Below are 26,500 nucleotides of genomic sequence, written 5' to 3'. Positions count from 1 at the left end.
AAAAAAAAACGTACCTCTTTCGGGCGCTTCCACCTCCGTGCGGTGGAATGCGAAACTCAGCCAGAGGAGGGTGCGAAGGCTCTTTAGCGTTCTTTTTTCTGCTTGTTTTCTTTGCGGATTGATGGGGCTTCACTGTGACACCCCCTCTTCCAACGCGAAGGCGGTGAGGGGGAGAAGCGGGAAAAGAAAAAGCGAGAAAAGAAAGAACAGAAGAAAACGAGAAAAGGGGAGGTAGGAAAGAGAATCACTCCAAGTGGCACTGTATGCTTAAAACAATGAAGATGCGATCACTCTCTCCAACAAGGTGTAGGAAAACGTCTCCAGGGCGGGCAGGCAGACAGACGGACGGTAGAGGCGAGAGAGAGAGAGAGAGAGAGAGAAAGAGGGGTATGTGAAGGATGGGTTGAGCGAGCTCAAGTTCCCTTGGTACGTAGGTGGGAAGTAGCGATAGAAACGAAGAGCACAGCATCAATCAAAGAGCTCTGTGCGAGACGCGTCACGAGAAAGTAGAATGAAAAAGCCCCCCCGAGAACATAACAACAACAACAGAAAAAAAAAGGCGAGCGAGCGAGAAAGAGCGATCCGACGTGAACTGAAGCGAACACACACACACACACACACACACTCACTCACTCACTCAAAACAGGAGGAAAAGGGAGAGAGCGGGGTGTTAATGCGGCCAGGGAATGCGTAAGCCATCCACTACAAGATGGAGGTGACGTAGTGTACACGCTTAAGGATGCTGTGGTGGCAGGTGTGAAAATAGAGATGAGGGTATCAGAGGAGAATGGGAAAGGGGAGGGTTGTGCGTGGAGTTGTTGATGGAAGTACAGTTAAGGGTGGAGAGCAATGAGAGGGAATGGATAGATAGAGAGTAATATGAGTAGGAAAAGAAGAGTGTCTGTTGGTGCATGAGACACACGCCTTGCAGCGTACGCTTGAAAAGAGGGGAGTGTGAGCCTTCTGAAAGGCCGCACCACCGCCAGCTACCCTCGCCCATCGCGACAGTTGTGATGGGCGAAAAATAGAGACGACAAAATGAACAACAACAGAGAGGCGGCGACAGCGATCATGCGGAGGAGCTGTAACTTCTCTCTTCTTCAATATCACACGCGAGGGATGAGGTGCACGCCTCCACCCACACAAACGCGCATACGCGCAACTGGGCCCCATAACGTAAAATGAGCAGATGCAACGACGAAGGGTAAGAGAAGCAACCAACCTTGCAGGCGTCTCCCACGACAGCCCACAGAGATAGCAAACGAGAGCGAGAGGAAGAGTAGTGTAGAGACCACACGAGCTTTGGCACTGCTTACTCCCCCCCCCCTTCATCTTCCACAGCCCCTCATAAATGATTTTCTTTGAGCATCTGCGTATGTATTTTTCCTCCCTCTTCCGCAATAGGCAGCAAGAACATGCATAAATACACAACTGAGACACACACACACACACGACTCCTGCGCCCCCCAGCCAAAGAGCGCTCAGTAAATGGGAAAGAATGGAGAACAAGTGAAAGCAACTGAACGAGGGTGGCAACAGAAACTGAAGAGAGGAAGACAAGCGAAGAAGAGGCACCAGACAGCCCAGTGCTGTGTAACACAGGAGGAAAAGGAGGAAGGGTGTCACTGTATCAACACGGCCACCTGGCCTGCCCCCTCCCTTACACAAATCACAAGTCACAAGCACACCCTTGCTCAAAATAGATGAAGGAGGGTGGGAAAGAGGCGGTACATGAAGAGAAGGGTGGCAACAAAATCTCTCTGTTGCCTCCATCTGTAGCACTACGCCGCACCTCGTGAAGACTGCGGCGGTACGCAGTCACAACAGACAAAAAAAAAAGAAAAATATCAGCACTAAAGGTATGCACAAATAAAGCAATGGCAAAAATTTAGAGAAGATACGCCTCACGAAGGTATCCAAGACAGCAGAAGCGCGCGACAACGACCACATCACGCGTCCTTAGCGGACACGGAAGTCAAAGTACTCTCGCGAGTCCGCACCTTTTCTGGCGTCTATCCCTGGCACCGCCGAGACAGAGAGTGCGTAGACGAAGTACATGAACCAGTTGTAGACGAAATGACAGAACCTCTCTGGCATCGACTCTACCACACAAGATCCACCGCTTTGCATGGCACGCTCCTCCGACAAGGAGGGCACGAGCGCGTTCAGCGAGGCGGACAGCGTCGTGTGACCCGACCTCAGCTCCACCTCCTCTTCGTCATCCTCGCTGTCGTGGGCTCGAACGGTATGCATGGATGTCGCCCGTTGGCTCATGCGTGCCTTCACAGCTTCCCATTGTGCATCTCGCACCTGGCGCATTCGCTCGGCCTCGCTGATGTCGACGACTGCCTCGCGAGCCTCTCTGTCCTCCTGCTCCCTCTGCAGGGACCCTGTCATGTCCATGACGCGCTGCATTGAAAACAAGTCACAGTTAACAGAATCACCTCTGGCAGTGTGATGCGAATTGTACCTGCCGGCGTAGGACCGTAATAAGTTGTCCTCCGCGAATTGCTCAGACGGGGAGACGTAGGAGTATTCGCTTTCTATGTACGCCGCGCCGTTGGCTTCGTCGCCATAGCGGTTGGCCCGGCGAAATGTGAGGGTGTCCATTACCTTCTCAGATAGTGACCTCAACACCTGCTTCAGCGCGGGTGTGTCTGCGTGTGTGCGGCGGCGGAGGGGGAGGTAATGGGGTGATGCAAAGACGTGTACAGCGAGTACTGTCGCAGGGACCGATGACTAGCGCAAGAAGCTCAGAGAATAGTTTGGTTTGGGGTGTGCTGCAGATTGGTAAGAGAGGCTGCATCCGTGAGCAAAAAAAAAAAGCGGCGGCTGTGTATCCCCGAGTTTGATTCTTGCAGAAGCGGCAACAGCCAATGTCATCGGGACACTCGTGGTTCGAAATGTAACCGAGCTGTCGCACATGCAGACGCACACGTAGACGTACACGTAGTACTTGACCAAGCAAAAAAAAAAGGGGGGCACAGTGTTGGACATATAGGAGGCGCAGGTGAAGGAAGCATGAGGAGAGTGAGCTGAAAGGTGAATGACAGTGAGAGAGAGAGAGACACACACACACAAGGCTTGGTATTTATTTACGAGACAACAACAGAGAAAAGGGTATCCGTGTCGCGCGGTATTCCAGACATTCGGTACACACCAGTTGTAAGCCACCTCTATTTGGAGAGTGAGGTCACCAGCATTGCCTTTCCATCTCACATGGGTGCACCCACTCTCGCGGGTGCGCTAGGTCCCTCTGTGCAGAACAGATCGTAGAAAAGAAAAGCGCGCGTGCCTTAAAGCAGCTCCGTGTCCCATACGTCGAAGATCACAACACAACCTCTTTTTGGTCGACACTGGTTCCATGAAAGCATGAAGCGCAAGTGACAAACTCCACAACCCCACACAAGCACTTACAGGCACAGCACTCGTGTTCACGCGCACACCATCACGTGAAGAGGATGGGATTAAAAGTAAGGAGCACACACACACACACACCAAGAAAAATGCGGTGAGTCGCATCGTGTGTTGCTCGTCGTGTTCCACCCCATTTGCTACTCCCATCGTGGGTGCCAGTCCGTTTCCACTACTCATTTCGGAGCTGCTCAAAGAGATCGAAGACAGCGCTGGAATCCCGCATATCTGTGCCATCCCGCATGCACCCACCAACGTCGATGCGGCTCGCTACAACGGAATTGCAGAGTCCAATAGATTTCACCAAGACGTTTGCCAGGAGTCGTGCGTCCAAATCACCCTGCCGAATGGGCTTGGTGTGAAAGTCGTCGTCGACGCGGTTGTTCTTGGCAGCGACGATGCGCTCGTTGAAACTTGGAAAGACGATGTCAGAGAGCCGGAAAAGTGAAAAGCGTACTGGACTGCGCAGCTTTAGAAGGTCGCCGTGTGGCTCCGTCGAGAGCCACATGCGCCACCAGCTGTTCCAGGCACCACCCGACTGCCGTTCCTCCAGCTCCTCCGTGCCAAAGTAGCAGTGCACGTTCGGGTTACCGTTCTGACTAAGCAGCGTTTGCTCCTGCAGCTGCACTGCCTTGCAGTACCCACGCGGGTATGCCACGAGTCGCCGGTACCAGTAAAGCGGCGATAGACGCGACCCGCGTACCCACAGCGGTGTCAGCACGACGAAGTGAGCGTCGACACGGCGACAGGCGTCAAGGGCGTGCAGGAAGCTGCCAAAACGCCGGCCGCTTCCAAACCGCGACCCGGGGCTCCACCATGGAGCAGAGGAGCTAGGGCAACCGTCTGCCCGTAGCGCCGGACTGGGCGCCTCTTCAATCGCAGCGGCAAGGTAGAACACGACGCTTGCGTGCCGCATCGAAAACTCGAGGTCCTCCGCTGACCCCGCATCCCCTTCGATAAGCTCCAGCGTGACACGCTGGTTGCCACTGATGTCAGCATTACCGGCGCTGGAGCCCCCAACACTATGCGAGGTGCGGAACTCGTACCGCAGTACGTGACGATCCCCCCGCCGTGAATCTCTGTAGTCGAGAGACTCCGTCAGCTCACGCTTCTCCGCCGCACCGCCGAGGTATATGTACCCCATGGAGGCCGATCGATTTCGTTCACGCTGGCCATCCGCAATTGGCAGAAAAAGAGACTTAGCTTTTTCAGTATCGCGCACCAGGACTGTCACACTAACGCCGCGGCGCAGGTACTGCTCCGCCACGAACTTGCCCACCGTCCCAGTGGCGCCAACCAGCGTCACCACCTCGGATGCTACGCCCGCAGCCTCCGCCGTGGTGCAGTACACCGACTCGGCATTTCTGTAGGGAAAGTACAAGAGACGCTGCCCATCGTCTTTAATGGCTGGATACGCGCCAGCGCCGGCACGACTCAAGCGCCCCTCGTACACCGCATCTGCTTGACGTGTGTTCTCCTCGCGAAAGAGGCTAAAATACGGCGCTTGACAAGCCCGCTGCACTCGCACGCGCACACCAGCGCCCCAATCATAGGGAGCTTGCGGGCGACCAAACTGGCTCATCCTTCAACCATCCAGCTCTTTTCCCCTTCTCTGCTGATCCTGCCGCTGCCCCTTCGCTATTCCCATCTGTGTTGCATTGGTACCCGAATTGAGGCGCTCAGTGGGTGGGGAGAGAGAAAAGAGTGCTTTACGCAAAGTTCATTAAATGGAGAGGAGAAAATGATGCAACCAGGTAACTGTGGAGTAGGAGAGAAGGACGTAGAAGCAATCCTTCTTTCCGGGGGAAGGGAGGCGGCCCCATCGTTCCCTCCTTTAGGGAGAGAAAAAAGCAGAAGTGCTTGCGGTCATCGCGGGGACCCAATTCGAAGGAGAAGGTGGAGGGAGTCGCGCGAGGAAGACCAGGGGAAAGAAAACAGAGCAAAGAGAAGCAGCCAGGGGGGGTGTACGCCAGAGGGTACGGTAGGCCATTCCCCTCTCCCTTCCGTACATTTTTTTCACTTTGACTGTACGGGCGAGTACTCATTTTGCTCTGGAAAAACTGCACGATATCGATTTGAGAGATGAGCATCTTCACGACAACGTGTCCCTCCCCTGCCATTGAGCAGGACTCGAACGCCACGCCACCCCCGGTCCGCCACACGCCCATCGCGGCGTGCGAAGCAGCCGCAGGCACGCGCCACAGCAGCGCGCCGACCCAGTCATCCCAGCACCGTCCCTGCCTCAAGCCCCACCTACACGATCCGCAGCTCGCCCCCCGGTGCAACCGCAGGGGCGGCTCAGGCGCTACACACCAGTGGGCAGCCAGGGCCGGGTGGGGTGCACTTGAGTCATGGCGACGCCATCCCCCCATCGGGTAGGTGGCACAACCCTCTTCACTGTCGCGGGTCGCTCCCACGCAGCGCCCAACACCACCAGTCTGCCAGCATCAGCAGCGATACATCGCTCCAGCCTCCCCACGGCGTAGGCGCTTGGCCCAGTCACCACCAGAGGTGGCTCGGCACTGGCAGGGGGGGGGGGCGGGGAGGGGGGCTGCCTGGCTTCCGCACAAGGTGAGAGTGCGGAGCCCTGGGGATGCCGCGCACTGAGGTGTCCCTCCGCCATCAGAGGGGCGCCAACGGCAGTAGGGAAAAAAAAGAGGATTGTGTCAAGAAAGAGGGAAAAAAGAAGGACTCAGCCCTAGCCGAAAGCCCATCGAGTGAGATGGCAGGGTTGCCCTTCAAGGCTTTGTGAGACATCAACAACAACGGTATTCAATAAAGCAACGGTCATGTAGAAAGGAGGACAGGAAGGGGAGAGGCGGAGTGGAAAGGCGTCACGACCACCAAAGGGCCTGAGTAGGCGCGCCTTACCATTCACATGGTGTCCCTTCATCTTGACAGGGGCGGGGAAGCCACCAAAAGCTCCTGTGAACGAACATTGCGGCGAGTGGGAGAATAAATCCTCACTGACAAACGGCAGGTGCAGAAAGCAAGATGAGTAGAAAAACGCCTCCACCGAATGGAAACGTGTGTCCCGGCATGGTATCTGTTCACGGCGTGTGTGTGTGTGTGTGTGGAGAGGGGGGGGGTACTGCAATGGTAAGGGCTAAGAGAAATAAGAGAGATCCAGAAGAGAGAATAAACGAGTCATCGCACTCGCTGGTACTCGAGCAATGCGGCGCAGTGGAGAAAAGGTCAGAAGAGAGCAACACCGAAGAGCAACTACGTGAGAGTCGGTGCGGCATGTAAGAAGGGTCATCAAGAGAAGAAAAAGAGCCCCTTTGAGCACTGAGGTGCAGTAAAAGAGAGTCGACAGACGGCGAAGCCGCTTTATCAGTCTCCATCTTTCAGGCTGTGGACTCTGTCTTCACCGGTTTGCCCCCCCCCCCCCCCCCCCTCACTGATGTTGCCTGAAGGGCGAGCAGGCACACTATGACTTTAATGCTCTGTTCTTTAATGATGGATGTATTGTGCGCAATGGGAATACAGCACCACTTCAATGCGAATGGACACTACTGTGAACACCTGCCTTTGCGAGCAGTTTATTGAGTATTCCCCTCCCACACCTGCAGAGGGAGGAAAAGAAAGAAACAGACTCCATCATGAGCATCACACAAAAGTAATGGCGTTAGATTCAGGCATCCGGTCACCATAAGTTCCTCTCAGCCGTCTTCCTTTCCGAACACGCCGCCTTGGCTGGGTGCGTTTCTGTGTGTAGATGCATTGTCGTCATGAGCATAGTCTTGCACCGCCCCTCTGGTTCCGCTTGAATGAGCTGTTCTACCAAATCCTGCCGCTCCACAATGTGAGCCCCCTTCGCACACGCGACGCGGATAAGGTCGCTTGGGTGATTCCAGTACACCTTGAAGACGTCCTCGACAAACTTCTGGTAGTTCACCAGAGCAAGATACACAATCGTATAGGCTAGCTGGCCAATGATCTTGTTCGAGCTCAGCTGGTCCTCCGAGACACGAAACACACGCTCCAGCTCTGGTGCTTTCTGCGACGCCGCTGTCAGGAACTTCAACTCCTCCAGCAACTCCCGTTCCCCTTTGACGGTGCTTTCGCGAGCGAAGGTGGCCAGCACATCCACCGGTATGCCGAGAGGGTATGAGGTGCCCATCACCTGATTGAACCGTTGCACCAGCGGGCGTCCACCAGAGAGCCGGGTGTTTGTGGGGTAGTTGACAGTGCAAAAGACAGGCATCTCCAGCAGAATGTCCTCCACATCGTCGCCGGGCAGATGCGTCTGCCGGTGGTCCACCTGAAGGTCGAGGCGGGTGTGAAACATCAGCAGCGACTTTGAATAAACGGTACGGAACGCGGCCATGCGCAGCGGGGTATCCTCCAGATACTCGTTGCCATCGCTGAGCAGCATAGGCCACCCAAACACAAACGGATTCTTCTTCATGAGTTGATCCTCCGTGACGCGGAAGTGCGGAGTTAGGCCGAGAAAAATGTTGTACTCATTCGGATAGTCCAGCTCCACCGACCGAGGATCACGCTTGCGCATGTCCTCAATGAACTTGTCTTTCATGTGCGATGGACTCAAGGTGCCGGTTAGCTTCTCGTCCATCTGAGTTTCGATACGGTTCTGCACCTCCTCATAGTAGGGAAGATACTTCTTCATGTGCTCCGCGTCCACATCGAGGAACTCTGAGAAGACCTTCCTCAATGCCCCCAACGTCGGCTTTACCGTGTGCCACAGTAGCGGAGGAAAGTGCTCAGAGAGCTGGATCATTACCTTCTCCGTGGAGCTGTTGTGATCCCAGAGAAGTGCGCAGACGCGCTGCGGCTCGTTCACGATTGGGGAGTCCTCACGGTCTGGAAAAACGAAAGCCTCCCCAATGACTGTGTACTCGGCGCCTTCGTTGCCCAGACAGAGTCGATTACGCAGGATGCTACTCATCCGCATCGGATCCCATAGCTCCTTGTCAAAAGTGAAGCGCTTTCGCCGCCAGGAAAGCTCATCGTACACCTTGATGTCATACGAGATGGACTTCTCAGTAGTTTTGGCGTCCTGTCGGAGCTGCTCGATCCACGCTGGCGGCTGCAAGGCAGCTTTCCCTGAGCGCACAGGAGTGTGAACGAGCTGTCGGTGAGCGGAAAGAACTGCTGAGGCAGCCACGCGCGATGCCCCTCGCAGGGCAGCAGACGCCGAGAAGCGCAGCATTTGCAAGCACACCGGTGCTTCCACAGAAGTAACGATTGTGCTGTCCCCCTTCCTGCCTCTCTCAGTCACGGGCGAGGAAGTAGCGGGAACGCGCCGATGAAAAGAGTGTGCAGTCTATCACGTTTACTGCCGTGACCCCTTTTATCGGGTTTACTTGCTCGGTTCGTTACTACTCCACTGTGGTCAAGTCCTCATCAAAGCAAAGCAAGATAAGAGCGCTCGCAGAAAAGTTGAAAAGGGGGGGATGCTCACAGCGAGACGTGAGTCTGTGTGTATGTGTGTGTGAAGCTGAGCGCACCTGCACACACGCGCACACACGCACAATCCTTTAGCTCGAACAAGCCAGTCAGTCCTTCATTCAGCAATGATGAAAAGGAAAATGGAATCAGCGGGGAAGGAAGAGAGTGAATCGTTGAATACAAAAGGTGGGCTGTATGAGGGGTAAAACACAGAGAGAGAAAAGCTAGATGGCGGCCCCCACAGCTAGTGCGCATCTGCTTCGTCATAGGTGTTTCATTACATAATTCGCCTCTCTCTCTCTCTCACAGACGTTTGCGCACTTGTTTCCCTCTCTCAGGTAAAGCCTTGTCGTGCAACGTGCAGCAGCTACATAGCCAGAAGGACGAAAACAGTCGTCGCCAGCGGCACGCGATGCAGCGCGTTGATGCGCAGACGAAAATGAGCGTATGCCTCTCTTGCATCTCCCTTACACCGGAAAATGATAAGCAGGAACGACTTACTTAAGGCCCCTCTAACGAGCGGAGTCTTTCGAGCTCTTTCCCTCTCGCGGATCCCAAAGTGATAGTGAGAGTATGTCCCTCTCTTTTTTGTTGTTGTTGCACTGTGGGTGTGGGTGTTATGTGCCGTCATGTGTTCGGCTTTAGTACAGAAATTACTCGGATATTCATGTGGGGGGTGTGGGGGTGTGTGTGCCCGTCCGCGTGGGACCCCGTGCTGGCCATTCTTTCCACTGTGACCGTATATGTACTCGACTTAGCGAACAGCAGATAATCGGCTGAGAGGCCTGCAACACTGCCATACTGACCCAGTCGCGACAAAGCCCGTCTAGTCTTTCCGTGACCGTCTTTCTCTCTTAGAAGGAAAGCAGATCAGTTGGGTCTGCCTCCGATGGCGCCTCGTAGGCTATCGTGGGCAGATGATGACTATCGATAGCCCGGGTCACCTCCGCGGTAAAAAGGCGGCCGTAGCTCTTTTCGTAGCGCAGCGGCGTCTTGTCCTCTGCCGTGCTAGAAAACGCTGACACCATGAGCGGGACAACCGGCATGAAGTGCCGCTCCAACGCGGTCAGCTCCCACAGTGTAGAGTTCAGCGCGTGTGTTTCTGGCAACTTTGCGCGGTCGTCAAAGGGGTCACGGCCGTCGAAAAGAGCGGCGGTGTCGCTCATTGCCTGCGCCTTGGCAGACTGCGCAGTGGCAGTGTCCGCGTCTTGCCCAGCCATGTCTTCAGGGACTACAGCCTCGCGACTGCTTCGGTGAATAAGAGCTATACAATTGGGATGGGTCTGCAACACCTTGCGAAGAAAGGGAAGAGTAAAGTAAAGTGTCGGCGCGGGTGCCATCAGCGACACCTGTGCCACGCGCTTGATCACGCTTGCCGCAATGTAGGACGGTACGCGAAGCGATGTCATGGAGAGATCCAGCAGCCGAAACAGCTCATACCGGTGCCGCGAAGCAAACGCGTCGGGTGTCAAGAGACTGTAGAGTTGTTCGTAGTAATTCGGGTACTCTAGCCCGTGATCGAGCATGAGTACAAAGAGTCCTTGCAGCGAAAGGATCGACACGATACCACCGCTGCTGAAGCAGCCGGTGAGGTAGTCCGCTAGTACGAGTGGGTTTGTGAGGTGGGGCAGAACAACAGACCCTAGCCGGTGCAGCAGGTGAATGTGCAGGGCAGCCTCACCAGCCTTCTCCACACACACCATCCACACAAGCGTGAAGTAGTGTTTGTGTGCCTTCTCCGAGAAGACGGAGAGGACGCTAGTAGCATTGAGCTGCAGTTTGCGCCGCTCTGAGGCGTTGGAATGCACATAGGCGTCGCTCGCCTCCAATGCCGCGCGCTCTTTTTTCAAAAATCCCCACCGCAGCTTCATGTGATCGAGCTGCGGCAAAGTGCGGGTACACAAGAGCACAAAGCAGTTTGTGACCAGCGTCGAGAGCGACACGCCATCTCGATCGCGTGGCCGCTTGCGCTGCTGACGTTCTACGAGGTTGCTGACCGCCCGATAGATCAAAAACCACACATCGTCTTCGGCCGGTGTAGCCTCATGGGCACCAAGACGAGTGCACAAGGCCTCGCGCAGTTCTGCCACACGTGGACTACATTCATCAGGCGTGGTGTGGTCACGGGGAGCCTTCACAGTGGGGGACTGTAGAGCCTGTTCAAGGATTGGGGAAGCCTTCTCGTCAAATGTTCTGCAGAGTTCCGCATAGGTTTTGCACTTATCACAGATGCGCAAGGCGCTACTCAGTTTCGACTCCATGAACGCGTGTGGAGAAGCTGAAAAGGTTCGCACGGAAAAAAAAAGAAGAACAGCAAGCCTCAAGCAGCAAAAATACAACGCATCTCTGGTCTCACGTTGCAGATGAAATTTGTAGGTGTGTGCACGTCTTACGTCCGTGTGCTGCCCGTCAATGATCAGTTTCGCGGCGTCGAGAAGCCACGCACAAGAGAAAGAGAGAGAGAAAGGGAGAGAGAGAGAACAGGAGAGAAGTAAAGGAGTAGAGCAGTCATTTGCTCACGAGGAAATTTCAGCAACTCGCGGCTCCTGGTGGGAAAGCAGCACCTCTTCATCTGCGTACACCTAGCTTTGAGGGCAAACGGATCCGCCACAAACAGGGAAAACAGAAGCGGAGCGCTCAGGGCATCTACTGCTCACCCCACCCCACCCCACCCTCCTCTTGCGTCTCAGTGGCCCGGTGCATACTTGACTCGCGTGGTTGTTTCCTTTGTCGAGGGTATCCCTCATTCGTTATCCTTGTAGCAGCCTCGTTCGTACCACGATAAGCAGATTTTGCTCTATATAGTGCTGGGGCCCGTCGGCGCTGAAGCTGTCGCTTTTGCGGAAGCAAAGGCGCGTGAGAGTTTCAAAAAAAAAAAAAACAGCCAATGGTGGAGAGGTACAAGAGTGGGGGAGACGACCAGACAGAAGCTAAACATGCACAACCCCGCCCCCCCCCCCCAGTCAGTGACATTCCAAAGCGTGTGTGCCTCGGTAGGCTCATCTTTGAGAAAAAGCGAGACATCGAGAAGGCCACACGGACATCCTCAACCCACTCCATCTTGAAAAACGTGGTCAAGTACGCTTTACCCCAACCCAAGAGCGCCAGCGCAAACAATGACAGAACGCATATAACAAAGCTCACAGAAAAGGAGGCCTTGCCAAGGCCCGATGCGAAAGAGAGAGCACAAAGAGTCGTCAGATGTGCCCGAGGCCAACATCAACGGCAGTCGCTACTATCCGCCGCTTGTTCAGGGATACATCTACTCACTTGTCTATGTCCAACAGCATCGTAATCAAGGGAGGGCAGTTTGCAGCTCCCTCTTCGCTGTCGGAGGTTACTTGAGCCACCAGTGCCGTAATGTCGTCGAGCTTGCCGCCAGTATAGCGGTAGCCAGCTTCTTCTGCGTGACGTGCAAATGGTGAAAGGTAGCGACGGTCTTGTGCGTTGCGAAAAGCCTCCTGGCCGATAGACTCGGCTACATTGTGACACCCCGTCGCTGGTACCTCGTTGAGGTGGTCGAGGAGGCGGTCCAGCTCGACGTTGTCCAGCACACCGTCGCTCACACAAAGGAAAACGTCGCCGGAGCGCACTTCGATCTTGGCCTGCTCACCAGCGCTAGGTGGATCCTCAGGGAGCTGGTACGGACAGTTGAAGGAGTGCTGCTGTATCTCTGTGCGATACAGGAGCTTACCCTGCCGCACAATCACCAGACCGCAATCACCCAAGTTCAACAATGACGCGTGTGTGTTGTCCACAATGGTGGCCAGAGCGACAGGACAGCCTCCAGGTTGTTTCGCATCATTTGCCTTCTTGTACCCGTAGTTGAGAGCCGCGAGGGCGGTGGCTCGTTTTGAGTCGTTGGCCTCCCTCTCCACATACTCCAAAGTAAAACGCATCACATTGCGTGTGTAGATGGCAGGTTCGATGCCATAAGACGCGTATCCGCCAACACCGTCAGCCACACCGATGCAGTATGGATGAAACGCGTAGGCATCTTCTCCGCCACGGTACGCTTTCTTGGGATGCGGAATAGCACAGGCGCCGCGATGACCAAAGCGGAGAGCCGCTTGCAATGCGCACCTCCACGCTCGCGTACTCGAAATCATGTGGTTGGCCTCTGGAGGGAATGCTTATTTGGATGGGAAACCAGAAGAACAAGAAGCGCGCTGGACCTGAAAAAAAAAAAGATGAAAGCGTGCACCTACGGCACCACCTCTTACAGCTGCCTATGGTGTTTTGTCGACGATGGTTTCCCCTTTTCACACGCCTCAATGGAATACGCGTCAGGAACACAAAAAAAAAAAGAGCAGTAATCCGTGGTGCGCTTTGCAGGAAGTCCAGTTTGTTTGCACTTCAGAGTGAGCCGAATAGAGTGGTGTCCCTTGTGGGCCTTCAAAATAATGTAAACAGAGGTAGGTGATGGAGAGAGAGAAGAGAGGGGGGAGGGGGAGGGGGGGCAGAAATGCACCTACCTGGTTGGAGCTGATAGTCTCTCCCCTCCCCTCGATCAACCTATAATGGCTAATGATGCACACCAGCTATGCTGCGCTTTCGCACAAGAGAGCGTGGGTGGGAGAAGGGAGTACGCCCAAGTTTTACTCCACGTGTAGAAATGCGATTTATGTGCATTGGTTCTTTCAGATGCGTAGAGGTACAAAACAAGTCATACAGAGTGTGGAAATAACAGTGGATAGAGAGCGAAAAACTCACGCTCGCGACTCTTGCTACATTGTGTAATCGAGGGTGGCGAAGGTACGGTGGTGATGGGAAAGAGAGCGGCAGGAAAGAGAGCGGCAGGAAAGAGAGCGGCAGGAAAGGGAAGCAAAGAAAAGAAGCGAGTTGAAAGCGAGTCGAGAGAGAGAGAGAGCCGTTCTCCTCCCAGGATTAGAACAACACGGCTCCCAACTGCGTCATTTCGCAAGCTTGGCAATGGGCCACCCGTGTACTCTACTTCTCCGCCACAGTCGCACCAGGAAACGTGTGGCACCGCAACTATGACCACATCGCTGCGAAAAGAAGAAACGTGTAGGAGCACTTCTGACGAAGACAAACAACCGAAGAGGAACGGAGAAGGGATCAGTTAGTGGTCTTCTCACTCACCGAGGTGGCCACTCACGCTGCGGGGGAGCGCGGCTGCGCCATTAGACCTCATTCCCCTCACCAAGACGAAAACTTGGGGTTCTGTGCTATTTCTTCCTCCTTATCACGCACACTGTGAAGTGTCGCACAAAGCAGCAGAGCGCCTGCGCCTCACGTTCAGGTCTACTTTCAAAACCCCCACAGCCAGTGCCAGCCTTCGACTCGTTGCGATCAGTACGTAGAGAGGCAGCAAAATATATATATATACCTTTCCGTTTAGCAGCAGTCGAGTGTGTGTGTGTGGAGGGGGGGGTTGTGTGTGTGTACCAGACTTTTTTCTTCGTCAATCGAAGCGCTCTGCTCAAGACCACTGCACAGAATGAATTGAGCCGCCTGACCCATAATCGTTACTTGAGCCGCTCCTCCTTTTTTGTGCCGTCTGCATACGTTGTAACGCGCATGCCATCTGCTCGATCGAGAATTGAAGTGTTGTTTGGGTACTCGAACAGCGTGTCTCCGTTCACGAACACGGTTGTTGTTAAGCCCTCTGTTTGAAATTCCTTGGTGCCATCGGGGAAAACTTTCGTCACATTTCCGTTCCTGTAGTGGTACTCCCACGTTCCATCCGCCTGTTGCACAGTGCGTGGCTCGGCAGCGGTGGCGCCCGTTGTTGTGTCATCAGCTACCTGCAAAGGGCTAGAGGTGGTGCTTGCGGCGGTTGCCTCCGCACTAGGGGCTGTCACTGCAGTCGCTTGAAGACTAGCCTCTCCGAGCACGTTGCACTCTGTCTTTGCTGAAGATGACATGGCCACTGCGGTAGTTGAGAGGCTCGGTCCGCTTGCCGGCGATGCACCAAATGAATTCGACGATGTAATTCTCACCGAGTCCGTCGCATGAATCACTGCGCCGCTGTCTTTCAGCTGACTCATAGCCCGCACTGCCGCCACATGTTCTTTTTCTCTTCGATGCTCGCGCTGCGCCTGGGTGCGCTCCTTGGAGCTGTAGTACGCCAGCGCAGACGAGAGCTGTGTTTCGACAAACTGCCAGTTCATTGCGCACAACGCTTCCTCTGCGATAGCGGATTGAATAGCAGAGAGCCTTACTTGCACCATGTTCCCTGATCGGTGGTTTCTCTCCGCTGTGGTAGCAAGCGCACCTAGTACCTTTGGTGCACGAGCTACGTGGCTCCATGAAGGAGCGGTATCAGCATCGACGGCGTCACCACCTTCTCCAGAGTGGCATGCAATCTGTTCACATAAGCGCCCCTCTGTCATGTTGATCAAAGCCAGCGGCCAGAGACCGTACACAAGAGGAACCTTGCTAGCTGGAAGATTCAGCAAGCTCACAGCTCCATGCTCGCTGCCGCTGATGGAAGGGGAATACACGATCCACAGTCGCCCAGGACTCATGGCGCCTGTGGAATGGAGTGCCACACTGTCCTTAAACGCACTGACAGACCCGTAGCTGCGCTCGATCGCCTCCAGTAAGAGCTTTGGGAGCGCCGCATCCCCAACAGCGCCGTTGCTGAATGTCCTTTCTCGGTAGTGTTGCGCTTCCGCACACTTCTGCTCAAAATAATTACAGAACGACACAGAGGAAACGTAGTGCACGCGCTCGCGCACGCAGTTCACACACGGCCGCGCGGCAAAGCTGGGCTCCTTCCCAATGAGTGACAGCGGCAGCTTCTTTAAGAGGACAGGGCAATCGCGCGAGTGATTTATCGCAGACTGTGCTGTTGTAGCCAAGTACGCTGTGGACACAATCAGCGATGCGATGGAATGCGTGGCTACACCGGTTCTTTTACCGGTGAGTGGCAACAATGGGAGAAGTTGTCGCAGCTCTGCAGCCGCCGCTTCGGAACGCATGAAGAAAAGCGGGGTGCAATCGCGCAACATTGTGTCCGTCCCTTCGGTGGTGTTTTCTCCGACGAGCCTCTGTTTCCGAAATCCAATCCTAACAAGATTGAGCGAGCCGCAGCTTTTTCACTGTTTCGTCCTTGTTGCTGTTGGCTCAAGCGCCGATGCAGGAAAGACAAGTTGGGGAAAGAAGCGAATAAAATGCACGCGGAGAAGTGTGGAAAGAGAAGATACATCGGAAGACATGGTAGTGAAACTGCTCCTGTGGGTGGCATGATGCTGCGGGCTATAGTTCAATGCTTGCTTCACATAATCTTGACTCGCTCACGAGGAGCAAGACGACGACACTACAACGCTTCGGAAGGAAAGCAAGAGTGTACTAATGGTTTGGTCGGCTGATACGCGATTGTCACATTCCTGGCGCATAATTGATCAAAACTGTGATTGAACTGAGAAAGTGGGACAGGGAAAGAAAGAAAAATAGCCGAGCACCACCTGAGCTGCGTGCACGGCATCCTACTGAGGAGACAGCAGCGAGAAATCAGAAAGCTGCTTTCTCCTTGAGGTTTTTTTCACGTTGACTCCGTAAAATCGAGCCCCTCGGCAATAGTCTTGATAGAACGGCGAGGGAGAGCGTGATTGTGCACGCGATAGCAATGAGAGTAGGCTCCTTCCAACGCTATCATCTCGGATCTGGTTATTAACGTAAAAGTTCAGCCACGCGCTCGCGTTGACAGGGGACAACCTTTTCTCATTCGCTGCAGAGATAATAGGCTTCCCCGCAAGGCGAAAGAATGTTTTTGGAACCTTCGAATACCTGCTAGCACATCGGAGTAGGCGCATCAAGTGGCTCTCTCCGCAGTTTTGAACAGCCCGGATGAGCACCCTGCCAAGGTTCTCCACCTCTTGGCTGGAGTCAACAGACTCAAACGCTGCTAAGACATCATCAGCAGAGAGAGCACCTCGCTCAACAGGCTCTCGGGTTTGCAGCTCAGCAACCACCTCTGCTCTCTTGCCGTCTTGTGACGATAAAAAGGTAAAGAGCAGCACCAAATCCGAAGTCGTGCTATCTGCGAGTGAAATCTGATTGAGAGCCGCAGTCACATCCGGGAAAAGCAAAAGAGCTTGCCGCTGCTTTGCTGTGCAGCAGCTCAGCAGAACTAGAAGATCATCTGAAGAAACGCTCGCGATGTGGCTCAAGCTCTCAATGAGCTCTGATTGCTCAAGAAGCGACGTAAGTCTCAAATTACGCGCTGCCTTTGCAGCCACTACCACATCCTCTGTGCGGGGAGCTTTTCGCTTCAGTTCTTCGAGCACGCGCTGAAACGCGGTTGCGTCCCGAACCCCGAGATCAGAAAGAGCTGAGAGAACCAGGCTAAGTTCCTCCGCAGAACAACTGCTCGCAGACCTTAGTACCCGACTCAGTGCAGTCTTTCTGACCCAACGGCTTGAATTCGTAGTTGCTTGACCCGCATGACGAAGGAAACACATCGCAGCAGAGAGAGACACCTCCTGAGACTCGACAATTCGCCGCAACAGGACGGGTTGCTGTTCATCGTCAACAAAGCAGAGTCCTGCGACCAGTAGAGCCCTATCCCTGGGAAAAAGCTCGTCGTCAACACTTTTTTTGAGAGTGCAAGCAGCTACAAGACGCGCCCCAGCGCGACCAATTGCTCTCTTGATAAGAGTAGGTGAGGCCTTTATGCCACTTCGTTGCAGTATGTACAGTGCGTGCACACTGGCGCGTTGACTGAGCTCATTGCTTTCCACGCTGCGACGAATAGCGGAGAGCAACGAGTGGGGAATGACGCAGGTGCTGATCATAACATCACACACAACCGCCGTTTCTTTCGCAGATAGCTCGCCGGAGAGTCTTCCGCTTGTCACGGCCCTGCTAAGCAAGGATGATGCATCTGTCTGGGAAAAAAAAGACAGGCACAACACCCACTCCAAGTATTCCACAGTAGATGTTTCAGGCTGAGACTGCTCTAGCTGTACGCGTATGTGGCGTTGCAGCGCCGCCTGCACGTCTTCCAGGGAAGTAGAGCCTGAGCATGTAGTTGAATTCGAATCTCGCCACGCATTAAGCACTTCTAGAGTGCGCTCAGAGCCAATGCACACACTTGCTTTGCATATTTGGCGACAGATTGAATCGTCAATGATTGTCCCCGTGAGCATGAGCTTAACAAAAACCTCAAAACAATTAGCATCTGTCACCCCACCCTTCTCGATAAGTGCCTTCTGAACAGCCATACCCCATGTTGCATAACGCTGAGAGTTCCTTGGTGCTGCAATTCTCTCCAGCAGATCTAAAAGGTCTGCTTTCTCCAATTCCTCCGTGGCGGACTGTAAGTGCTTTACTAACCCTTCCATACCCTTTTGCTCCAGTGGCAAGCCTTCCATCAGGGTAATATCAAAAAAAGTAGCTTTGTCGCTAGAGGTGGAAAGGCGAAATGCCAGCTCATCAGCAGTGATTTGAGTAACCAGAGAAGCCAGTCCTGTACTCACTTGCAGCGCTTGCTCGCATCTCTGCCAAAACGGTCGTGCAAAGGCAATCAGTTCTGAGTTGTCTGCACGCTGTAAACAGCATCGGATCGCTGCTATGACACCGGGGGTGCTTAACGTTGCATCATAGTAATCCAAGTTCTCCGGGGAGAGGCTGATGCTCGACGCAAGCTGGTGAAGTTCGCTCGCGCTGAGCTCGCCAGCAGAAGCTTCGAAGTGAGCAGAGAGCTTCGAGAAAGTATGTGTGCCAAGAGGATACTTGATGACAGGAAGAATGCCAGTGAGCTCCAAACCATCTTCGAACGTTTGTAAAACGCTCCCTACATCGAGGTTATTAACATAGTCGCGGGCGAGAGAAAGTGTCGTGACGTCGCTCGCTGAGCCAATAATCCACAGCTTTAGTTGCTCAGAATGAGGGCGCCATTGCGCTGATAATAGCATTACAGCCCTTTTTTGAAACATCTACACAGAAGTAATGCCTAAGCAGTCAGCTGGAATTTAGCAAATAAAGTGAGTGAGTTGAAGTCAAACAGAAGTAGTTGTGCTTTTTCCCGGTATTCTGTGATTAGGAGAAAAAAATTAATGCATTTTTCCTTCTACCCTGCATATCACTTCTGGTACTTCGTGATGTTGCTGCTACTATTGCTTTCCTTATATATATCTCCCTATTGGTAGCAATGTTTGCTCCCCTTCTAACACTCTGCAAAAAGCAGGAAGGTGCGAGGGGCTTGAAGGGCTAGCACCTCATCACAGCTATACCTTTTTTTTTCCATTATGTATAATATGTATAGAATGCTTCGTACAAACTGTCCTAAAACTCCCCGTTAGCGATACACAGGGGAAGAATTAATCGACAATTTTCGTTCTTCTTTTTATCAGCCTTTCCCCTTTGAACTCCGAGCCTGAAGGCAGGTCCTTGAGGAATCCCAGAAGTATTTTGAGTAGCCCAGAAACTGAGGAATATTGCAGCGCCATTAACCCACAGATAGATCACTGAAAACGCCAAAACCAGTATTAGCGCATATGCTTACAGCCACATGTAGTAAATAGCCCCTACATCGGCAATCGCTAATAAAAAGACACGGATGTTTATTGTTGAAGTGCTTTCCATTTTGTTTCTACGTATCACTATGAGGATGCCAAAAGCGTTGACAAGGAGAACTAAAAACAGGCGATTATTTCCACTGGGAGGGGAGCTGGTGGAAACAGTAGATGTAGGGCATTGAAATTGAGAAGACCGATTGTCATAATCCGCCAGATCGCTGACAATCCGATTTAAAGCAGCAGCTGGGGGTGAAATGGAAAAGAGGCCCTCCCAGTGATCCCACCAGAGGCAGGCATTTGTGTGCTTTCAGTATCTAGTGAGTCTCTGAAAGGAGCAATAGAAATACGAGAATGTTAGAGCTAAGAGGAAGTAATCAGTGAAAAGAGCACTGTTGGAGCTTCGTCATACGTGCACGTTGGGCTATCGAGGGAATAACATGTGACAATACACACGAGCATGCTATGGTGGACGATACTCCACGAAGACGAAATAGAAAAATAAGTGCATTCATTTGTGCATCAAATACGCTACGAGAGCATATTACTCCAGCTCTCTTCTTGCTTGGTACTATTTTCTATCATTATTGTTATTCGTTGCGTTACGCGGTAGTGACGTAGTTAATCGGCTATTATTGGAACGGCTATGGTTCCTAGCGACTGTATTATCAGAATTACTCAATTACAAGCTCTCACCACTGTCGGAGGCCTCAGCTTGAATGATTCCTTTTCGCAGTGCCGTCCGCCTTTCGCGCTCGCGCAGAGTACCTAGAGAGTCTCGGTTTTCAGCCTCTCGTCTTTTCCTCAATTTTTGCTGCAAGACACGAGTATTGAGACCTGTGAGTCGCTGAAGCTCTTCTCCATGGGAAGCGATGTCAACAAAAGCATACTTGGTCGTTTCTCTCGGTTTCTCTAAGTTCTCAATGTGTCCTTCCAATGATTCGTGATCTGAGTCGTTGTGAGGCACATCAGCGTTTGCGGAGACAGTTGATGCTGCTGGGTGCTTTTGGCACTTTGCACACACTGCCTCACGTTCAGCGCATTGTTGGCAGATGCGATGATAAGCGTGAGCTACTTTATTTTCACGGCACAAATTGCAGCGACGGCTGTGCTCCTGTAAAGTGTATTTACCATAGTCAACCTTCCATTGTATAATCTCACAGCATCGTCTACAACACAGGCTCGTCATGGTAAATTCTACTTGTCGCCATATGTGATCTTTTTCGAGTTTGTAACGGTTGGGGTTGTATTTGCTTTTGTTCATGTAGGCCTGCCGGGCCCCTGGTGCGCCACTTTTTATAGTGCGCTTCATCCAGGGCTTGAAAGAAAAAATGTCGAAAAAAGTTCGGGCACTCTGTCTGCCCCGGCCAACAAAATAGACCTGCGCTTGCAAGTATAAATGCGCTTTTGAAGGATTGAAGAAGAGAGGTGGGAAAGCTATGGAAGTGGTTTAATTGGAGGAAACGCTGTAGAAGCCGGCGCAGAAAAGCATCCAAGTATTATTACTCAGCGGAGAACAGTGAATACAGTTCTTTAATCCTGACAGGATTAAAGGAAAAAAAAAACACTGGTTCAACAGCCATGCGCCAAAACTGTAAAACATCAATGCGCTATTTTTGTTTGTGAATTGAAAAGAACTGTCTTCCAGTTGCCGTAGCCGATGACTTGGAAACGGTTGCTGCACTGTGGCCAAAACTGCTAGTGAATTCAGCTTCGCAGAAAAAAAAGCTAACGTTTCACATCTCAATAGAGTCAATGAGCTTCCTTGGGCGACACATCGGAAAGAAGAGAGTAGCTTTTCTCCACAAATCAGTGCCCAGAAGCGGCTTCGCACAGTTGAAAAGGAAAATCAGCTGTTTACTCTGCAAGCTACAGAATACTGCATTTTGTCAGACAGCGGCCCTTTGCAATGTAGCTTACCATTGCCATAAGGCGATTAGTCTGAGTGACATTTCCTCCACTTATCGCGTTGGCAGTGCTTCAATTTTCCAAAAAAAAAAAACGGAAGTGACAGCGGCAGGTTGATGAGAGCAGTTAAGAACGGTCCTTTGTGCAGGCGCCCGGCACCAACCAAAAGAGCTGATCGGCCCTCCGCATTCTTCCCCCCCCCCCCTTCTGCACTCCACCCCCTTTACACCCTCGGCCTGTCAAACGTTCCACTGGAACTGCACTGTGTGCAGCTCCTCCAGGACGAAATCCTAATTGCACTGATCCCTGTATGTACTTGCAGCAATACCACGTGCCTGAAATCACTTTGCGAGTCAACGCCCTGTGACTTCTCTTACTGTTGCCTGGTCTACATCTACTTCAGTTCTGGTGAGGCCGGCCACCTCACCATAGCATTCAGGGTCCAGCACCCTAATATTTGGGTATGCAAAGAGCCTCTAGACTGCACCAGGGCACGGTCAAGGACAGTCAGTGCCAATGCGCAGCTCTGGGCTGGCGCCGTGCCGGAGAGGCATGTGCCCTTGACCAAGCTTGCACTACCTCACCACGCATCGTGTCAACAATTCACAAAATCTCTGCCTTTGCCAATGAAGAGTGTACGCTCCTATTTTTAGAGACGAATTTGTTCTATTAGCTCTGTTTGGACCTCATGTGCTGCGGCTTATCCCCAACAGCGAACAAGTCCGCGCTGTATATGTTCGTCTGCACACAACCTGCTTCCCACCACAGTGTCAGTTTTGTTTGCTAATGTCTATGTTGTGTGAATCAATCGTTGGACGCCACATATCGCGCGCACCTTCTTCCGACTTCAAGAACTTTCATTATTTGAGGAGCATTGTTTTTGTCGTCTCACGTGTCATTCTACCACGCACAAGTCCACAAATATATGCATACTACCACAGTCCACCAACCTCTGTTGCATCATAGCTACATTCCAGTCGTCTAGCAAAAACTATCTGCTATGGAATCGAGCCATATGCCTAACGGGACATGTGTAGAGTCCTGCTTGGGGGTGGAGGCCGTTGCGACTGTCGTGTTGGTAGTCGGAGGTGGTCAGGGTCCATACCCTGTCCATCTTATGCGTGTTAGCTCTTCATACACAACAGTCTCTTACACATAAAATACCGAAAGGCATAAAAGTAGACCCAACTTTGTAAACCCTGGTCGGCTCATCTACGGAGAAATGCATAGATTAACTAATTTTACGCAAGCATACCTCATTCACAGTTGGTAACCCCTCCCACAGGAGAGTTGGAGTCTCCTCCCCGCAGCTCGGCAATGAGATGGAGTCTGCCGGCCCAGTTGATATCCACATACTTGTGTATGACTTCAAGCCGACTGTATTATTTATTCCGAGTATTTTCATTGATTGGGTATTTCTTTCAATGCTGGGATTTATGAAAGCGGTTAATGTGATATTCTTGTTTATCTCATCGATTACTTTTTATCTGCAAAGAGGTTTGATATAAGCATTCAAGCAACCCTAGTTTTTTTTTTTTGCTACTTTACAGCTTCTTTATTTTTTGTTCTTTTTGAGAGAGCCCTGAACTAGCACCGAATGCACTGCTACAGTTTCCTCGATAGTCCCGACAGCGATTGTGTACTGCAGACTCACACCTAATTTCGGATACAGCAGGGTTGACCCTATGTGTAATTCTTCGACCAATGGACAGCAAGCACCATATTGAATGTACTGTAACCTTCTTTACTCTCATATCGGCTGCGACGTTTCTCACATCTTGCTTACCATTCTTTTTCCTTGTGGACATTATTCCTCTCTTTTCGAACCAACAGAAACATTATTCAGTATTCGTGTTGTACCTCCGACCCAATGCCTGCCGTTACAATGATAAACCTGTCATGCCAAGCATTCTTCACAAGTACGAATACCTACCGAGCTGCTTCATACAACTATGACTAGGCGTCGATATTGGTGTGCTAACTTTGCAACTCCTTAACTACCCTTCCAATCATCTTCTCGCTGGTTTTCCTTCATTTTCCCTTTTGTATGCTGATTTCCATAATGTTCTACTGCTCAACCTACTCATACATACCATAACAACCTACAACATATTGATTCCCGGTAGCTATCGAGGATCATAGTATTCCTTTCCCCGTAGTGCATCTTTTGTTTGCTTTGTTCCTCATTCGACTATAACGTAGTCCTGACATAGCTAGTGTTTCGATTGTCATTGTCCTCCAGTACTTGTGAACTGACTCTCTTTTTGTTGTTGCTTTACATTTGTGTGTTTGTGCACTTCTTCGCCACTCTCACAGAAAAGCCCTTCTTTGCTACGCCTTTTTCCCTCTCCTTTCTGTGTCCTTTGCGCTACTTTCTCTTTTCTTATCACCTCTGCGGAACAGCAGTTTCGTTGCAGCAGCATTGTTATCAAAAAAAAAAAAAGCGTACATTAAATACTTTTCCGAGAACCTCACATAAGCCAGTATACAAGTCTCGACGCCATCTACGTGGGAATCTCGCCGTTTTCCCACCTTTTCGATTTACAACCCACTTTTTTATCATTTATCTTCCCTAGCGCCGCTATTCTCAAGCGTACAGGTACCACGTACGTGCTGCTTTAGCATCGTGTTTCAGAGTACGAAGCTTGGTGGGAGCTTCATAACATTTACCCTCGCATTCGTAATACATTTATATCGACAAAGTCTGTGAGGCTCTGTGCCGCCTCTCCAGAAAAACAGCAACACAATAGACGGCACTTCTCACAGTTAGCCTTCGACAACAGCGCGAAGATGACCCTTTCGAGCAACATCAATCCTGCCTTTCCTCAACTGAAGGTTGGGCAGGTAGTCGTCTACGACTATCTCCACGCTGCCAAGACGTGGCAGTGGACGCTGGGTACGGTGCGTGAGATCACGGATTACACCGCCGTCGTGCAGCAGTGGGGCCCTCACACCGGCGACAGTGACACACTGCGCTCCATTCTCCTCAGAGAGGTCGACACGGAAAATGGACGCATGAAGAGCTATCAGGATATGCTGGCCCTCGCACGAGAGAAGCTTGCGTCCATCCGCCGTAGCAACGAGGATCGTGTTTCACGCGTTCGCGGTCACTTCGACAAGGCTCGTGAAGAGCTAGAGCGCATTGATGAAGTCGATCTGCGCAAGGTCACGGCCCAGGCCGCCCCGTCCCCAGTTGCGGTCGCAGTCCTGAAGGCGGTGTGGGCCGTGGCCAAGTGTGATCCCACGGCGGTCGAGTTCTACGAGTGGGCGGATGTGCAACTGGAGTACCGGAGGAGAGCCGCTCTCGACGAGATCGCGAAGATGGACGTCCTCGCGAAGCTCTACCCTTCGGCGGAAAGCCTGCAGCAGTCCCTGGAGCACGGCCCCAAGCTGAACTACAAGGCGGCGGCGCGCGACTCACCAGTGGTGGCCAGCCTCCATGCGTGGGCCACCACGGCTCTTGCCTACCAGCAGGCATACAGCCTCCTGGCTCACGACAAGCGCATCCAAGAGCAGAACGACGCCATCGCAGCCGCCATTGCCGGCATGAAGGCTTGTCGCGCCAAGATTGCCAAGCTCAAGGAGGAGCTGTCCTCAAATGGCACGACTACACTCCCCGAACAGGTCACCTCCTTCACCAGGACGTCTGTCCTCGTGACAATTCCGTTGTCTGCCGTCATCTCTCCCGTCAGTGTGGACAGCAGGATGAAGGAATGTGTGCTGACTAAGGACGAAGTTGAGCAGGTTCTCCTTGGAGCTAAGGCTATGCGCTTCCAACTGAGGAGTTGCATAAACTTGATTACATCCAAGTACGTCATGGCAGCTGCAGAACTGCACACACTTTCTCTTTATACTGCAGAGTTAGAGCAAAGGCGCCTCTATCTGCAAGAGCATTACTTTTCGACTATTATCCGAAGTGGTGAGGCAGGTAGTAAGGCAGAACGCAGTGAGGAAACTCAGGAGGAAGTCAATCGCTTGAAGGCTTTGGTTGCAGAGCTGCAAAAGCATGATGAGAGGTGGGAACCGGATTACGAAGCTGTGTCAGTGGCAACATCACACGTCAAGAAGTATCCTGGCACCGAGTGGGCAGACGTGTTAGCGGAGAGATTTGAGGAGGTACGAACTGCCTTCGCCTCTGAAACAGCGCTCGCAGCGCACGTCGATCCATACTGTGTTAACGACATTGTGTTTAACGCAGAGTATGATCAGTTGTCTGTGAGGTGTGAAATAACCCACCCAGCCAAAATGACACGAACCCAAGTGGATGATCGTCTTTCGCAGATGCCAACCCGGCTGATGAGTTCCATTTACAAAAACCGTGACGCTCCAAAGACTGGTCTAGACAAGGCTGTAGCTGAAATCTGCCACGCTTTGGGAATCGACGATCATAAGTTTGCTGGACTTGGCTTCGATGAGTTCGTTACCCAACTTTCACATTTCGACTACTTGGGGAACAAGGACGCCTACGAGAGTGAAATTGGAGATCTCCTTATGCTCCTCGATAAGATCAACAACGAGAATAGATCACTTCAGTACACCCTTGAGAAGTCTGCGGAAACCTTCAAGAAGCAGACTGCGGCAATCCAGCGAGATCAGGACGCTCTCACAGCACGCAACGCGGAACTTGCCGATGAAATTGATCGACTTCGAAACCTCCTTGAGAAACTCAAGGATCTTGCAGACAAGCAAGGCGCAGAACTCGAGCACTATCACATGCAACAGCAGCAAGCGCAGCAGCTTCGAGCACACAGAAATCTCTCACCCATACCATCCGCTGCAGAGGAGCCCCTGTACGCAGTAACAATTGACGAATTAAACGCACAGAAAGCACTCTATGAAGATGCAGAACATCGTGCCCACGAGCTTAAGAAAGAACTCGACCACAAAGAAACTCTCCTTAAAAAGCTCGACGACCTTCTACTAGAAGCGCAAAGTCACAGCAATGACCTCGCTCAACAACTTCAAGATGCAACCAAGGAGATCGCAACACAACAACAGGAACTCGCCGTGTTCCGCCAGAGGCGTCACGATGCAAAAGTTGCTAGAGAAATGGAGCCGCATCTGACAGCCGCAGACGGGGTTTCACCATCCAGTAATCTAGCACTCGGCCGCACCCGCAAAGCACTCCACACCTGCCCTGCCACCGACCCGGTCGACCCTGCCATCATCGCCAAAGAGCCACTGTACGCCGTAACGATCAAAGAGTACAACGATCTGCACGACGCGCTACACAGAGCGCAGGAAGAGTCTGACACACAGAGGGCCGAGAATGGCAAGCTATT

The 26,500-nt window shown here is 52.4% G+C and overlaps 9 protein-coding genes and 1 pseudogene across 9 annotated transcripts in view, besides 2 other annotated features; 1 reads left to right on the top strand and 9 right to left on the bottom strand.

The window, feature by feature from the left end:
* Window positions 1-1,959: 1,959 nt before the first annotated feature.
* LPMP_200800 (hypothetical protein) lies at window positions 1,960-2,610 on the bottom strand (the record flags this gene model as incomplete). The annotated part of the gene is made up of 1 exon (XM_010699977.1): window positions 1,960-2,610. One exon carries the CDS (start codon window positions 2,608-2,610, stop codon window positions 1,960-1,962), a length of 651 nt encoding a protein of 216 aa, XP_010698279.1.
* A 976-nt stretch (window positions 2,611-3,586) lies between these two features.
* On the bottom strand, window positions 3,587-4,996 carry LPMP_200790 (hypothetical protein; the record flags this gene model as incomplete). Its single annotated transcript, XM_010699976.1, has 1 exon — window positions 3,587-4,996. The coding sequence occupies one exon, from the start codon at window positions 4,994-4,996 to the stop codon at window positions 3,587-3,589; it is 1,410 nt and encodes a 469-aa protein (XP_010698278.1).
* A 516-nt stretch (window positions 4,997-5,512) lies between these two features.
* Window positions 5,513-6,048: a repeat region.
* Window positions 6,049-7,060: 1,012 nt separating this feature from the next.
* On the bottom strand, window positions 7,061-8,587 carry LPMP_200780 (hypothetical protein; the record flags this gene model as incomplete). Its single annotated transcript, XM_010699975.1, has 1 exon — window positions 7,061-8,587. One exon carries the CDS (start codon window positions 8,585-8,587, stop codon window positions 7,061-7,063), a length of 1,527 nt encoding a protein of 508 aa, XP_010698277.1.
* A 1,093-nt stretch (window positions 8,588-9,680) lies between these two features.
* On the bottom strand, window positions 9,681-11,087 carry LPMP_200770 (hypothetical protein; the record flags this gene model as incomplete). The annotated part of the gene is made up of 1 exon (XM_010699974.1): window positions 9,681-11,087. The coding sequence occupies one exon, from the start codon at window positions 11,085-11,087 to the stop codon at window positions 9,681-9,683; it is 1,407 nt and encodes a 468-aa protein (XP_010698276.1).
* Window positions 11,088-12,092: 1,005 nt separating this feature from the next.
* On the bottom strand, window positions 12,093-12,725 carry LPMP_200760 (protein phosphatase 2C-like protein; the record flags this gene model as incomplete). The annotated part of the gene is made up of 1 exon (XM_010699973.1): window positions 12,093-12,725. The coding sequence occupies one exon, from the start codon at window positions 12,723-12,725 to the stop codon at window positions 12,093-12,095; it is 633 nt and encodes a 210-aa protein (XP_010698275.1).
* Window positions 12,726-14,315: 1,590 nt separating this feature from the next.
* LPMP_200750 (hypothetical protein) lies at window positions 14,316-15,803 on the bottom strand (the record flags this gene model as incomplete). Its single annotated transcript, XM_010699972.1, has 1 exon — window positions 14,316-15,803. One exon carries the CDS (start codon window positions 15,801-15,803, stop codon window positions 14,316-14,318), a length of 1,488 nt encoding a protein of 495 aa, XP_010698274.1.
* Window positions 15,804-16,280: 477 nt separating this feature from the next.
* On the bottom strand, window positions 16,281-18,731 carry LPMP_200740 (hypothetical protein; the record flags this gene model as incomplete). Its single annotated transcript, XM_010699971.1, has 1 exon — window positions 16,281-18,731. One exon carries the CDS (start codon window positions 18,729-18,731, stop codon window positions 16,281-16,283), a length of 2,451 nt encoding a protein of 816 aa, XP_010698273.1.
* Window positions 18,732-19,080: 349 nt separating this feature from the next.
* LPMP_200730 lies at window positions 19,081-19,610 on the bottom strand (annotated as a pseudogene).
* Window positions 19,611-19,992: 382 nt separating this feature from the next.
* LPMP_200720 (hypothetical protein) lies at window positions 19,993-20,622 on the bottom strand (the record flags this gene model as incomplete). The annotated part of the gene is made up of 1 exon (XM_010699970.1): window positions 19,993-20,622. The coding sequence occupies one exon, from the start codon at window positions 20,620-20,622 to the stop codon at window positions 19,993-19,995; it is 630 nt and encodes a 209-aa protein (XP_010698272.1).
* Window positions 20,623-21,623: 1,001 nt separating this feature from the next.
* Window positions 21,624-22,245: a repeat region.
* Window positions 22,246-24,008: 1,763 nt separating this feature from the next.
* The window catches only part of LPMP_200710 (flagellar attachment zone protein, putative), a gene marked incomplete at both ends in the record, with an annotated part of 10,987 nt that continues 8,495 nt past the window's right edge, over window positions 24,009-26,500 (top strand). The window contains one exon of the mRNA XM_010699969.1: window positions 24,009-26,500. Within this exon, the coding sequence (XP_010698271.1) occupies window positions 24,009-26,500 (2,492 nt within the window).

Source organism: Leishmania panamensis, assembly GCF_000755165.1.
Source record: "Leishmania panamensis strain MHOM/PA/94/PSC-1 chromosome 20 sequence".
Classification (NCBI taxonomy): domain Eukaryota; phylum Euglenozoa; class Kinetoplastea; order Trypanosomatida; family Trypanosomatidae; genus Leishmania; species Leishmania panamensis.
Note: the sequence above shows the minus strand (reverse complement) of the source record. Positions and strands in the feature narration are given on the sequence as shown.